The sequence below is a fragment of the Nyctibius grandis genome, chromosome 7 (assembly GCF_013368605.1).
Source record: "Nyctibius grandis isolate bNycGra1 chromosome 7, bNycGra1.pri, whole genome shotgun sequence".
In the NCBI taxonomy this organism is placed as follows: domain Eukaryota; kingdom Metazoa; phylum Chordata; class Aves; order Nyctibiiformes; family Nyctibiidae; genus Nyctibius; species Nyctibius grandis.
In genome coordinates, this window is record NC_090664.1 from 54,139,595 (window position 1) to 54,153,198 (window position 13,604).

Sequence of the window (13,604 nt, forward strand, 5' to 3'; positions counted from 1 at the left end):
TGGACAAGACCTTTCACTTCAGGCACCTCCTTGCTCTCGCAGCCCGAAGCATGACCACGGGCACCCGAATATGCCGCAGCAGCAGATACTGGTGCTTACAGAGGAACAGCCCAGCTAGAGCTAAAGGCTGTCAGGATGATGAGATGGGGATGTGCCTGGGCTCTACCTCACCATCAGTGCATCTTCTTGAAGTCCTGCCTCCACTACAAATGTGAGGGAGAGACCTCAGAAGCACCTCTGGATCAGATCTGCACTGAAGCTTCAAATTCAGGAAGAACAAGTATTGTGGAGGTAGAGAGGTGGGAGTGCAGTGCATGCTCCAAACGCTTCTCAGGGTATAAATGATCCCACTTTAATACCAGCCAGTGTCACCCTGAGGCATTCCCAGACAGGGGAAGCCGAGCCCCAGCTGCCCAGGGCATGCAGAGCTCAGAACAAACTTTTCAACTGGAGACAAGCCCCCAGGGTACAATCCTAAGCGCCATCCTGGCTCCATTTCTGCACACAACTTCTGCAGAGCATCCCCATCCCTTCCTCACCGAGTCCTCCTGGGGGGTGTCAAACTTGGCACCACCCCAAACAGAAATACCCCAGCGGCTGCAGACACCACTCAGACAAACCCCCTCCCCAAGATACACCATCCAACCCAACGACATGTAAACCACACGCCAAACATGTGGCAATGGACAATTTGTTCTTTATTGATTAAAAATTAGAGACATGCAGTAAAATACAAAGTCCAAAAAAGGAAAAAAAAGCCTGAATATTTTACATCTTTCATTATAATCTACAATACACCAAAGTTGTGGAGAGGATCCGTTTTCATTAACAGAGCATTGTCCTTAAAAGTAGGAACTAACTTAGAATTATCACCCGCTTCCAGGTTCAGATCAGAAATTTGCACAAAAACCAAATTCTTAATGACACTGGAAAACAATTATGAACAGCATTGGCACTTACTGGAACAACATCAGAAAAGACAGGTGTCTAGCACTGTAATAGCCCAAGTAAATTTTGGATCCCTACCCAAAACATCTGGAGATCTACAGAGCAAAACACATCAGTTTCTTCCTTACTTGTTTTCTCCATGAAGAACTAAGGAGCCTTGGGTTAGTGTGAGCTCCAGCTCTCTAAGTCCTGGCTTTGGGAAGGTGGGGAATAACTTAATAAATAGATGCTGCATTGTTCCATTTGAGCAGTTCAAGTCCTACCTGTCTCAGCACCAGTACACAAATGAACAAGGGGGTCCCCACGGCATGCAGGCAGAAGGGAAAATAATACTGTACCAAGACTACCTTGTCTCCATATCCTCAGGGTTTCCAACACATCCACATCGACCACAGGGTGACACGAAAATTGAGATGCCAGCCTGCTCTTCCCAAGCCAAGAAGTTTGACAGGGGAAGCTGTAGGGAGTGCTTTCTGTCAGACAACAGGAAAAAGTGCCAGAGGTGCCACACACACGTGCATGCACGCACTTGGCCAAACCCAGCCACCACCAACTCCCTGGTATCAGGCACCCGCTTCCTGGGCTCTTGAGAGCACCTGCTCAGCACCCTGGGATGCTCTCGCTCCCAAACCCTCTTTCTGCTCTCCCTCCCCTTCACTCACCAGCCACGGGGCTGTAAATAGCCCATGGGGACATACCCACCATCCACCTAGAGACTAAAAGCAACAAGGGCGGTATAAAAGGAACATGCACAATTCAGGAAGCTTCCACAGCTGCTCATAGAGAACAATATATAAATACAGATTGTTCATCTGAAGACTTGGAAATAAAAAAAAAAAGTCCTAATTGAACTCAGTCGTTCTGCTTTAACACTCTGTTTCTGCATTGTTGGTGGCTGATGGAAACCAAACACGTTTCCATCTGCGTGTTAAATTACAGGCTTACAATTTCTGTGTAGAAAACACTCCAGAGCCAATAGCAGTTACAAAGGCCAACTGTGAAACAGTAGGGAAAAAAAAAAGAAATCAACACCATTTATTATTCACATATTGCATTACAAGTGTCTCTTATCAAACTCAGAGTATAATTTATATTATTCATGTAGAAACTCAAATTCAACACCACATAGAAAGAAAAGCTAAATACGTGTGTGACAGGGATTCAGTGACATCCTGATCAGACGTCGAGGCCTGGACCGACGAGCAGGCTGTCGACCCAAGCGGTTAGTGCAGGAGGGACACAGCCCGGCGCCCGCTTGCCCAGTACTACCGCTCTGCTGGCGATTCTTTATTGCTGTGAAACACGACAGGGATGGTTCCACGGGTACCAGTTTGCAAAGGACTGGGAAACACGTCGGGAGGACTCGCACAGCCAGGGATAACAGACTGGGTTTCAGGAACAGTTCGAAGTGCGTATTTTCCAAATGCAGAGTGACACAGCTCTCCTCTCCCTCTGACCGTGAATGTTTTTTTGATCATCTGAAAGACCAGTTTCCAGACAGCAATGCCTCATGGGTCTGCTTCAAGACCAGACTACATCTAAGATGCAGAATGAAAGACGTTTTGAGGAAGGACTGCTTAACGTAAATTAAAAGGTTCAGCCCTCATGCCATGCCTGGCACTCATGTGGAGAGAACCAAAATGGTAAAAAAAAAAAATAATAATAAAATTAAGGCAGTTTACAAAGGGAAGCTGACTTCTAACACCTCAAAGTCAAGGAACTTCTCAAAAACACAAACACAAGGGAAGGCGGCTCTCCCTCCCGTGGGTTAAGACTTGGCTTGCCTTCTCAGGTGCAAGCATTCAAACCAGCAGTTTTAAAAAACACAGCCAAAGAGAAGCAGATTTCTCAGCACTCCAGGTGACCCAAACAACATGTACATTGGTGTTTCAGATAGAAGGAGAAGCAGGTAAAGAACAAAAAAGATCCGTTCAGTATTAAAACTTGTGCAAAAATAGCAAGTGAAAAAAAAAATGAAACCACATGTAAGCAAACATTTAGGCAAGATCATCAGAGCAGTGGAACCCCCTGCTTCGTACTCAGTAGTATTTTTCTTTAAAGTAAGGCAATAATAAAATGAACATGCAGGCAATGACGTGTTGGATCTGCATGTTTTGAGATGACAGATACAAAAACATGAGAGTTGTTTACAAAAGGTGTAAACGCCATCGGTAATTTCAGGAAGGTTTGTGAACCTATGAAGGAAAATGTTAAAGCTTCTAGGAAGGGGGCTGTAGTTCAATTCTTTGGCAGTAGTGGTTTGTTTTTTAGGCTAACAGAAGCATTACGAATATGCACATGTGGGTTCTCGGTTGGGAAACATCTCCTGGGACCATTGTTTAGCTGATGCTGAGCTGTGCAAATCCTATCAGTTTGCCATCATCAGGAATATCTGAGCCTTCGACACCAGATGCCTGAAACACAAGGAACAGAGATCCCAATAGCAACACACGTGCTCTGCCCTCCGATACGTACCGTGCTACACATCACGTCAAGGTGTATCAGGTACGGTCTGGGGAGGGAGCAGTCACAGGACAACTTTGTGCTGTATTCAGCAGCTGTCACTACCCAAAGTTAAAACTGAGCACTATTTTCTTCTTTTTGCCTTTTTTTTTTTTTGAAGCTAGGAAGGGCTGGGACTGAAGTTTTGCTAATGTCTGCTCTGACTAGGGCTACACTCTCTAACTGAGGCAAAATAAGTGAAAACTCCTTACAGAAAGAGTCAAAAAACAACTGTACTTACTGCTTCACTACCAATAAACTGGTTACACTTTCTCTTTTCCTCTGTAATTACCTCTGAAGGATTCATCTGCTGTTCCTTCTCCTTTCCTAGCCTATCTTCTCTTAGTTTTGGCTTTCTTCTTTTGCCCCCCACTCTTTTTTTTCCTTTATTTCCTCATTTCCTCCCCAGAGACAATGTATCTGGACCCTCCCCATTCTCCTCCTCCAAGAAAGGAATCCTGGCATTTCTTAGCCCACTCACCTGCCCTGAAGTATTTCTGCCTTTTCCAGGCAAGTGTACATCCCAAGCCCAGAAAACACCCTTTTGTAACATTCTGATATGCTTATTAGCCAGGATAAGGGAATGTCTGTGTTAGCACATCACCTCACACCGTTATTTAACCCAGGTGCTGCTCAGAGGACACAAGCATTGCCTACTGTTAGACAACCAGTAGGAAGCTTTGGGAAAGAAGGGAGGATTTAGTGTGTACATTAGATGCCTACAGTGGACATCTCAGGCATCTCTATGCGATGCCTTCTCTTTGCAAGTGACAACTTGTTCAATGAGGCAACAGGAATAAATACCAGTTTGAAAGTGACGGATCGGTTTGCTTGGGGCTCTTCCACAATTTTCTGCAAATTAGCTGCAACTGAAATCACACACACAAAGAAAAATGGGCAAATATTAGGACAGGCTAGAGAAAAACATCCCAAACTTATTAGGCTTCTTTCTATTACTCAGCAAACTTAGAACTTTTTAAAATGATAAAAGTTTACATCTCAATTAGACTCAATCTACTTAGATCTAAGCTTTAAACTGCTCAAATGCTCTCATTTGTTACTATGCTGCTTTTTCAGAGGTAGTAATTTTTTCCTAGAAGTGGTGGGATTAGTAGTAATAAACTGCTCAGCTGCACCTGGAAATCCAGTTAATTTTGCACTAGCAGCCTTTCCAGATGTTGCAGCCTGTGTATAAGGAACAGTTTTGCTTGCTGTAGTTGAAATTTAAACTGTCAGCACTCACAGAATCACAGAATGTCAGGGATTGGAAGGGACCTCGAAAGATCATCTAGTCCAATCTCCCTGCTGGAGCAGGATTACCTGGACCATATCACACAGGAACGCGTCCAGGCGGGTTTTGAATGTCTCCAGAGAAGGAGACTCCACAACCTCTCTGGGCAGCCTGTGCCAGTGTTCGGTCACCCTCACCGTAAAGAAGTTTTTCCTCATATTTATGTGGAACCTCCTGTGTTCCAGCTTGCACCCGTTGCCCCTTGTCCTGTCAAGGGATGTCACTGAGAAGAGCCTGGCTCCATCCTCATGACACTTGCCCTTTACATATTTATAAACATTAATGAGGTTACCCCTCAGTCTCCTCTTCTCTAAGCTAGAGAGACCCAGCTCCCTCAGCCTCTCCTCATAAGGGAGATGTTCCACTCCCTTAATCATCTTCGTGGCTCTGCGCTGGACTCTCTCTAGCAGTTCCCTGTCCTTCTTGAACCGAGGGGCCCAGAACTGGACACAATATTCCAGATGCGGCCTCACCAGGGCAGAAAAGAGGGGGAGGAGAACCTCTCTCGACCTGCTGACCACACCCCTTCTAATACAGCCCAGGATGCCATTGGCCTTCTTGGCCACAAGGGCACACTGCTGGCTCATGGTCATCCTGTTGTCCACTAGGACCCCCAGGTCCCTTTCCCCTACACTGCTCTCCAACATAAGCACTGCCTACATAAGTCTCACCTGCTGCACAGAAGGACACATTTATTTAGCAAACTGTTGCTAGAGGTAGCTGTTCATACCCATACAACCTGTGCTGCTGCCCTAGTGCATGTGCACTTCACACTACCTTCCCCAGCCCTATTTAAAACAAAAAAGCCTGGCTGATGCCAGCCCCAGACCTCTCTTGCACAGGACCTGTGAGCAGTAGAGGCTCGTGCAGCAATTTGGCAATGCGTATATGTCGGATAATAACGATTTAGCTAATGCACCAATTAGCCTTCATTTTGTACTACAAGGAACATTTGCTTCATGTTTCCAACTAGATCACGTTCTTCTAGACTAGAGGTTGCCTAAATGTACTGGCACAGAATTAACAGCAGTTCTGTAGAGCTGTTAGGGTAGAGAACCAAGGCCACAGACAACTCACCTAGCACTGACCAATCAGGTCATCTTAAACATACAAAAAATTACTAAAATGGTCAGAGCAGAAAAAAATAATATGTAATTACCTATTACCAGATCTCTGCCATCAACAAGACCTGCTGAAATGAGTTCTTGAGACACACCATCAGCAGTATCTGTTGGGGAGAAACCCAAGAGCCAGTTACCACATAAGAGAAATTGTCCAACTGATAAATTGTGACATGGCATCACATAGAAACCTAAAGGACCTTGTAGAAACCAAACAGCAAAAGTGTTGTTTACACAAGACGGATATTAGGGTGTACACCAGGTACAGCCAGACAGCTCTGAGCTATGCTGTCAAACTCTGAGCTGGAATTCATTGAAGGGCTGCACTTTGGTTGTATCCATGATAGTTTTACAAGAGGGGTCTTCTCACCAGCAGTGCCCCAAGCACTGGTGATCAGCCCAACCACAAGGCAAGCCCTTTAGGAAGGCACTGTGGACAGACACTCATAGAGGGTCTCCATACACACAACTGCGCAACACCAAACACAAAAGTTCCCCGTCATCAAAACCACCTTCATGCACTGGAATTTCCCATCAGCTCACCTCTCCCTGGGGTAAATTCAAATCGAATATCATTGAGCTCTTTTTTTGAATTCCTGTGGAAAGAAGAGAATTTTATATAGAAGAGACCATTTCACTGCACCAAAAGAAAGTGCTGCCATTGAATAATCAGTCTGTGTAGAGAAGTGAATTCACTGCACCCCTCCCCCTCAAAGGGCAGAAACTGATCACTTGGGCGTGCGTCTGAAGCAGGGTTCTCAGCACAGTCTGCCTCTCAACTTGACGGAGTCTGAGTGGGCTGAAGTCCATGATAAGTGAGTGCCACCTCCCTGGTATAAAACCATGTTGTTCCACTGTCTCAGCAACTCATATCTGTCAGCAGATATATCCTTGGAGCACATCCTTCAGAGGAAGGAGGCACTCACCGACTACAGATGCACACACATTATGCAGCCATCCAGGAATGACTGGGAGGTGACACTCAGAAGTCACAGTCCAATGCCTATCAACATCCAAGATGTCTACAGAGATGAGAGGCAGGTTCTTTAAATGAGAAACATCAGTATGTGTAATGATGGTAGAATGCACTAACAACACTTTTTCTGCCTATTTCTAGGGACATAGACCAGAATCCATGTCTTGAATTGGGTAACAGCTCTTCATTCTCAGAACTGGCTGAAGTCTCAAGTAGGGCCTGACTAGTAAGATGGTCCAGCACAAGGCCAAAACCCCTGGATCACTGATCCCGTTTAGGCAACCCAGCTAATTCCTCCTTCCCACCCCATTACAGTTGAGGAATATTAATACAAATATCAAAACCTCTTTCAGTCTACAGCTCTTGCACTACAGAAGTCTTCCAGTGTCCCTCTCTACAAAGGCTCACTTTGACAGAACAGGTCAGGTTTGTGTCCTTACCGTAACCTTAGTACGAGGCTGATGGGGACTTTCGTATCTTCCTGCACCGGAGCTGCAGCAGGGACAGGTGGGGCCTGCAATAGGATTACACCATTTTAAAGCAGATCAACACTTCCTTTCTCTGGTTTTAAAACTAGAGAGAACCTTGATAAACTACAAATACAAATAAAAGTTTAACTCTGCATTGGAATCATGACATGACAGTGAAAAAGAGGACAGACTAATGAAACAGGAGAACTTCATGCTCAAATAGTAACCCAGGAGGTTGTCTCTGCAATTGTCTTGAAAAGAGTCAAAGCTACACAACTTTGAGAAACGCTAAAATGGCAGGAGAGTTCAGAAGAAGTGCTAAATGTAAAAAAGACTGCTTGCTTTGCATCAAAACTTAAGGTTTTTGGGCATTCGTGACAGCTTCAAGACCTCATGGAGTTTTAATCCCTGCCCTAAACATCTGATTTAAAAACCTGATACAATTGTGAAGAGTACGTAGGAAATAATTTAATTGGCAGATTAGCATATACTCTCAGTTACTTCTTTGTGAAATCAAAGGCTTTAAGAGCATCTAGCAGCAATTTTACAGCTGCCTGTTTTCACTTCTAAAGTACTTCTGAGTAATTATTGGAACATGTGATCAAAGCATTTTATATTGATCAGCAGCAGATTTCCATCAGGAAAGATCCAGGACACGTCCTTCTTTATAGCCCTTGTGGTACTTCCAGTAAAGGGCTAATTGTTAATGTCCACCAAAAAAAACCCCAAACAAAACAGAGAAGGGTCGGTCACTCTTCCACTGCACAACTCATCTGTACTTCACATGCTGAGGCAGGGATTTTAAATCTGCAGTAATGACAGACACAACGTTAGGCTGATCATTTAAGGCTAGAAGTCTTGGCCAAGTTTTTTCATCTAGATCCCTTGCTTTTTCATGAGAGAAAAAAATAACTCTTTGTTTAAGACTAGTATTTTACTCCATTTGTTGGTGCTCTTGTGTCAGCAACGCAGCTCAGGACTTCTGATCACAATCTTGTTTCTGCTGAAGCTGAAAGCTTTCCCAGGTCAGTGAAAACAAACAAGGGTTCATAGAGAAGCCTACAGGTCTGCAAAACAGTAACCTACGAGCTACAAGAACCAGAGGAGAGCCATAAAGAAGAACACACTGATACGAAGAGCTGTAAAGAAGAACATATTGACAAAAACGAGCTGTAAAGAACATCATATTGACAAAAAAGAGCTATAAAGAAGAACACACTGACACGAAGGTGAAGTTCACCTTAGGACAAGCTACCAACAAATAAGCTATTGGGCACTAATGGCAGGGAGCAAGATACTCTGCTAGTGCAAATCAAAACACTAACCGAGACCAACACTTGGTACTTCATTTTACCGAACAGAGTGCTGGCCTTCACTGCTGCTGGTGTTTCAACTGCTGCATAAAATTCAGGGATTAAACACTGGCCCTTTTTCAAGAGATTTGAAGGGGCTTGATTTAAGTATTAAAGCTACTTTTAATGTAGCCAAGAAGATGTCAGACCCCAACTCCACTATTTTTGTTTAATGACTAATGCACTGTCTTTAACAGTACTGTAAACAGGAACATGAGCTGACTGCACTGAAGTGATATATGTATCTTTCTACGTTCTTTAAAATAGAAATAATGAAACATTTCTAGGAAGGAGTAAGCCTAAGAGTTATTATTCTGACCAACACTGCCAAGTCTCTTCCCCTTGGGTCTGCCAAAGGGTGATGGTAGCTTGGCCCCCTCCAACAGTGACAGCCTCTCCCCATCAACACATAGGAGCATTAGTGTCTTTTATAAAAGAGGTGCCACCATTGAGGAGTTTGGCAAACTCCGCAGTGCTTTACTCCAGCAAACCACAAGACCTGTTCCAAGTGTCTCAGTAATGATCTGGGTTGGCCATTTTTCTCTTTTAACACAAGTCAGAGCTCTTTACTGACTTTGCTATACCTGCCTATCTGACCTACATCCGACTTAGGGGTGATGTAGCTAAGAATTAAACACAAACCTGTCAAGCTTTCACATTGCCTGTACTTCCCCTCAAAGGTCCATTCTCCCCTCTCTGCTTGAAATGGAAGTGTTTGAAAGCATCACAAGGTTCAGAGCTTCCCAAAGATGGAGTTTCCCCACAATTTTTGACTGCCACAAGGACAGTTTTAACCTAGGCCTCCTGTCTCTCTCTTCTGAAGCCTGGAGAACTTGCATGTTCTAGTTTCTTCCTCTCACTTTTCCCTCCACTCTTATCCCATAGATGCCAATGATGCCAAGAGACACAATCAGACTCTATTTGTACTGCACCTTAAATACCAGGAACAAGCAGCTGCCGCTTAAATGAGACTCTTTTTTCTTACCTTTAACCTTGCCTCAAACCAGAGTCCACTCCCCAGCATAAAAAGTCACTGCTCACCCACAGAATAGGCATGAAAAACTGCCGCACCCACGTTGACTGTATTCCTTTTGCAAGCCACTAGGCCAGCTGTCACTTCTGCATAAGGAGCAGCACTAAATCAACTCCAGACAAGCAACCTTCACAGCTTCAGATCATTTTAGCAAGTCTTGAACAGAACGGCAAAGTGCAAGGCTGGAAGCTGGTGTGAAGGGTTTCTGATCTTACCTGGGCTGCTGCTGGGGCTGCTGGAGGAGCCTGACTAGGTGGAGGTACAGCAGTTTGAGGTTGTGCAGGTACTTGTCCTGCAGCCTGAGGTAGTTGAGTAGGTGCCTGTGCTGGAGCATTGAGTGAAGGACCTGGCGGCTCAGCTGATGGGAATAGCTGCAAGCAAAAAGGCATTTTAATGAGAAAAGGAACTAAAGAATTCTGATTCAAGCACCAGCTTTCCAAAAACTGATTGTTTGCTGCATAAATCACTTAGAGAAGTTCAGTGCCAAGGGCATTCCTAGGCCTTCAGGACACTAACACTGAACCCAAGTTGGTGTTCAAGGGATTTAAAGTTTCCTTGTGTCCAGGGACCCTTTCTGCCCTGGTATTTTCAAGTTTTACTCACCAGTAAAGAAGGATAAGAGATCAAGATAGCAGCATGACTGTAGACCTTGGGAGAAAAATTACACTCTGCAGCTAGCAAGGCTGGATGCACACAGCTCATATCCTAGCTTGGACAAGAGCACCCTATCCTTTGGTTTCCCCCCTTCTCGGAATCCAAGTCCTACTTATATTTCCAAGTAGCCATGCAGTCACAGCAGAGCAACTCTGCTTTGACTTGTAGTGCCTTTCAAAGAACACAGTCTAGCAAAGCATTAAGGTAACTATCGACAATTTATCCACTCGTAAAACAAATGTCAGTCAGAGCAATACAGACATTCAACTGAAAACGGAATTCAGAGCTTAAGTTCTTGAAAACACACAAGACCACTGTTTAGGATTGGACTTAAAGTTAGTCCCTTGCACAAAAAAAAAAAGCATATGCAATTAATTTGAGGGTGAGAGAAAAGAGTTAAATGAAATTTTAACCTTTTTTACCTCTTGTGCAATTCAGAATAGAGAAACTGATTTTGGCATGGTAGCCAAAGAACCGTAAGCTTGATGGCACTTCATTCAGTGTGCCCTCCAACTTACTCTGCTAAGTTGTAGGAAATATAAATCACCTTGACTATTGAAAGTGTGGGCAGCAGACCTCCAAATCACAATGTATATTAAGGGATGTGTCACAATGGGGAAATTCACCCCAAAGGGATTCTGGTTTTCAGCTTTTTAGAGCTTACGTCAAATTACAGTGCCAGAACTGTAGTCTTTCTTAATCTCTCCCTTTATAAGCAATCCTTGGAAACAGATGAAGGAAGAGCACGACAGCCTAACCCAAGACTAATTTCTAGGAGACAGCTCTGTTTATCTTTCCACACAGGTAAGGAAAAAAAGACATAGCACAGTCGCTAGAAGATAAGCAGTCTCTTCCACTGAAAGATTAAGATATTCTAATATTCCTAATGTAAGAAACACAGGACAGAACTGAAGGCAGATTATAAATTGCAACTGAAGTTTTGTTTGCTATTAAATACTACTACAGATTTATTTCACAGTTCTGAGCATAGGTTCCAAACCAGTTTATTAGACTATGCAAAACAGACGTTTTAAAGTTGTGTTTTGTTGTGGGTTTTTTTTTTTAAAGGGGAAATCAGAACACAGTTGTTCTGCTTAGGCTGTTCTTGTGATCAGTTCATTATCTTACAATGAACAGACTTTTGCCATAGCAAGTAAAGTTGAAAAGATATACACAAAACTTACTTCAGAAAGACCTCTTGGCATTACACAGCCCATGATTCCTTTTATAGGGAAGTTTTCAAGCAGAGGTCAGCTAGGTAACTAGCTTCTACTTCACACAACATTGTTTGCAAAGGCTAATAAAAACATGTTCCTTGCAACAACAGCAATAACTAGGAGCCATCATTTCGGGAAGCCATTTGCAATTATAACTTACCTCGGAATTCTGTAAAGGTTCTTTCACTCTAGGAGACTGAAAAACAGAGAAAAAGCTGTCATTGCCTAGACAAAAGTGAAACTTCTTGACTAGAAGGACTTGTCAGAACCATATTGAACATCTGGAATCTACATAATTGCTTTCAAGTTACATATATGTATTAATCAGCATAATAAAAGGGACACCACAAAATCTGTTGGCAACGTAATCATATCATACCACCCAGAAACATACAGTCATGTTTCAGAACTTGCAGCTGATATTTACACAGTGCTATACAATACCTTAAGCTGCTATCATTGTTAACCATTAGCAAAATCCACTACTCTTGAAGATCACTCAGATTGGATCAAATTACCTGTGCACCAAGATGGCAAAATCCATTTTAAGCTACCCAAGTCTGGCAGAAAAGGATAAGCCACACAAATCTGCCTTGCTGAATTCTGCTAGGAAACAAATCCCCTTCGTATACTTCGGGAACTAGTTTGCAAATCAACTTGCTTAAACCATACAAAACCTTGGGGAGGGAGGGGAGGGGGGAAAACTTGTGCTGCTTTATAGAAAGGAATCTCTCGCCTGCTCTCCTTGCCCTTGGACTCTGCATTGTGCTATGATCTCCACGACAGAAAGCAGAAAACTGACAGCTGTACACAAGTTCAGCAGTGAAACAAAGAGATCAGTGGAATGAAGGGGAAAGGGCAGTCAAAGTAATGCAACCATCTTCGCTTATCGGTAAAACAAAGATAACGTGCATGAGCTATTTCACATGTACAGGAAGGAATCGCCAAGTGCTCCTGGAGAGCCCTGCAGTTAAGAGAGCCTGCAGCTTTGACTTCTAACACGTCCAGTTTCCATGTGGAGATGGACAGGTGAGATGGCTTGGTCCATGCTGGGATTAATAAAATAGATGTTCCTTCTCCACACAATGGTCTAAAAGACAGGTTGCAATTAGGACGTTTGACAGAAGAACATAAGTCTCATCATGCCGCTATCTTAACTTCAGCCAGTTTATGCCCCAACCAATGCCACTAACTTAACCAATGCAGATCAGAGCAATTTGTAACCTATGACCCACAGGTTTCTCATGAGAGAAAGTAAAAGCTCTTCTTCTCAGAACAGCAAGTTGCAAAAAGCCCTCTGGACAGGAGGAGAAGAAACAGTTCCTTCATGGTGACTATGTGCAGACAGCGTCAGGAAAAAAAAGTCACGCAGCTGGAAAGGTAAAGCCTGAAATCCATCTCAACATGCTGAGCCTTCACTTGACAGTTACCAGGCAAGATGAAAAAGGTGGCATTGCTCCCAGAGATAACCAGCCATGCTCCACAGCTGCAGGCCACGGCTGCAAGCACAAAGCTCATATCCAAGAGTACCAAGATGCCTCAAGGAATAACCCAAAAGGCACTTGTCTGAAAGATCAGTGTGCTGGACACTGTACAGACAAGTATGGAAACACTGGCCCTGCCCCACAGCTAACAACTAACCCAGATAAATGGCACACAGAGGGAAACTAAGGACAGAAAGCAAATAGGACAAACATTAAAAGATGTTTACCTAATTAAGGCACAAATAGGATGACTTGAGAGATGTGCTGATATATATCTTGGTTTTAACTCACTTTTGCTTGTGTGATCAGAGGTGATGTGAGTAACCAGTGAAACGTGACCACGCAGCAGGCCACTGCACAGATTTATTGAGTAATGGAAGGTGAATGATTTAAGAGCCCACATAGCACAATTGCCCTAATTTGAATTCAAGGTTTTATATACTGAGAGCAAAGAAGTTCAACCTCAACATGAGGAAGAACTTCTTTACCGTAAGGGTTACAGAGCACTGGAACAGGCTCCCCAGAAAGGTGGTGGAGTCTCCTTCTCTGAAGACTT

The 13,604-nt window shown here is 43.6% G+C and overlaps 1 protein-coding gene across 1 annotated transcript in view; it reads right to left on the reverse strand.

Annotated features, from left to right (window-relative positions):
- Positions 1–677: 677 nt before the first annotated feature.
- The window catches only part of OXSR1 (oxidative stress responsive kinase 1), a 96,932-nt gene continuing 84,005 nt past the window's right edge, over positions 678–13,604 (reverse strand). The window contains exons 12-18 of the mRNA XM_068405040.1: positions 11,725–11,760; positions 9,909–10,064; positions 7,279–7,352; positions 6,406–6,458; positions 5,901–5,969; positions 4,255–4,319; positions 678–3,362 (exon numbers count right to left, since the gene is read on the reverse strand). Coding sequence (XP_068261141.1) covers positions 3,288–3,362; positions 4,255–4,319; positions 5,901–5,969; positions 6,406–6,458; positions 7,279–7,352; positions 9,909–10,064; positions 11,725–11,760 — 528 coding nt within the window. The 3' untranslated portion in view covers positions 678–3,287. The remainder of the gene's footprint in view (positions 3,363–4,254; positions 4,320–5,900; positions 5,970–6,405; positions 6,459–7,278; positions 7,353–9,908; positions 10,065–11,724; positions 11,761–13,604) is intronic.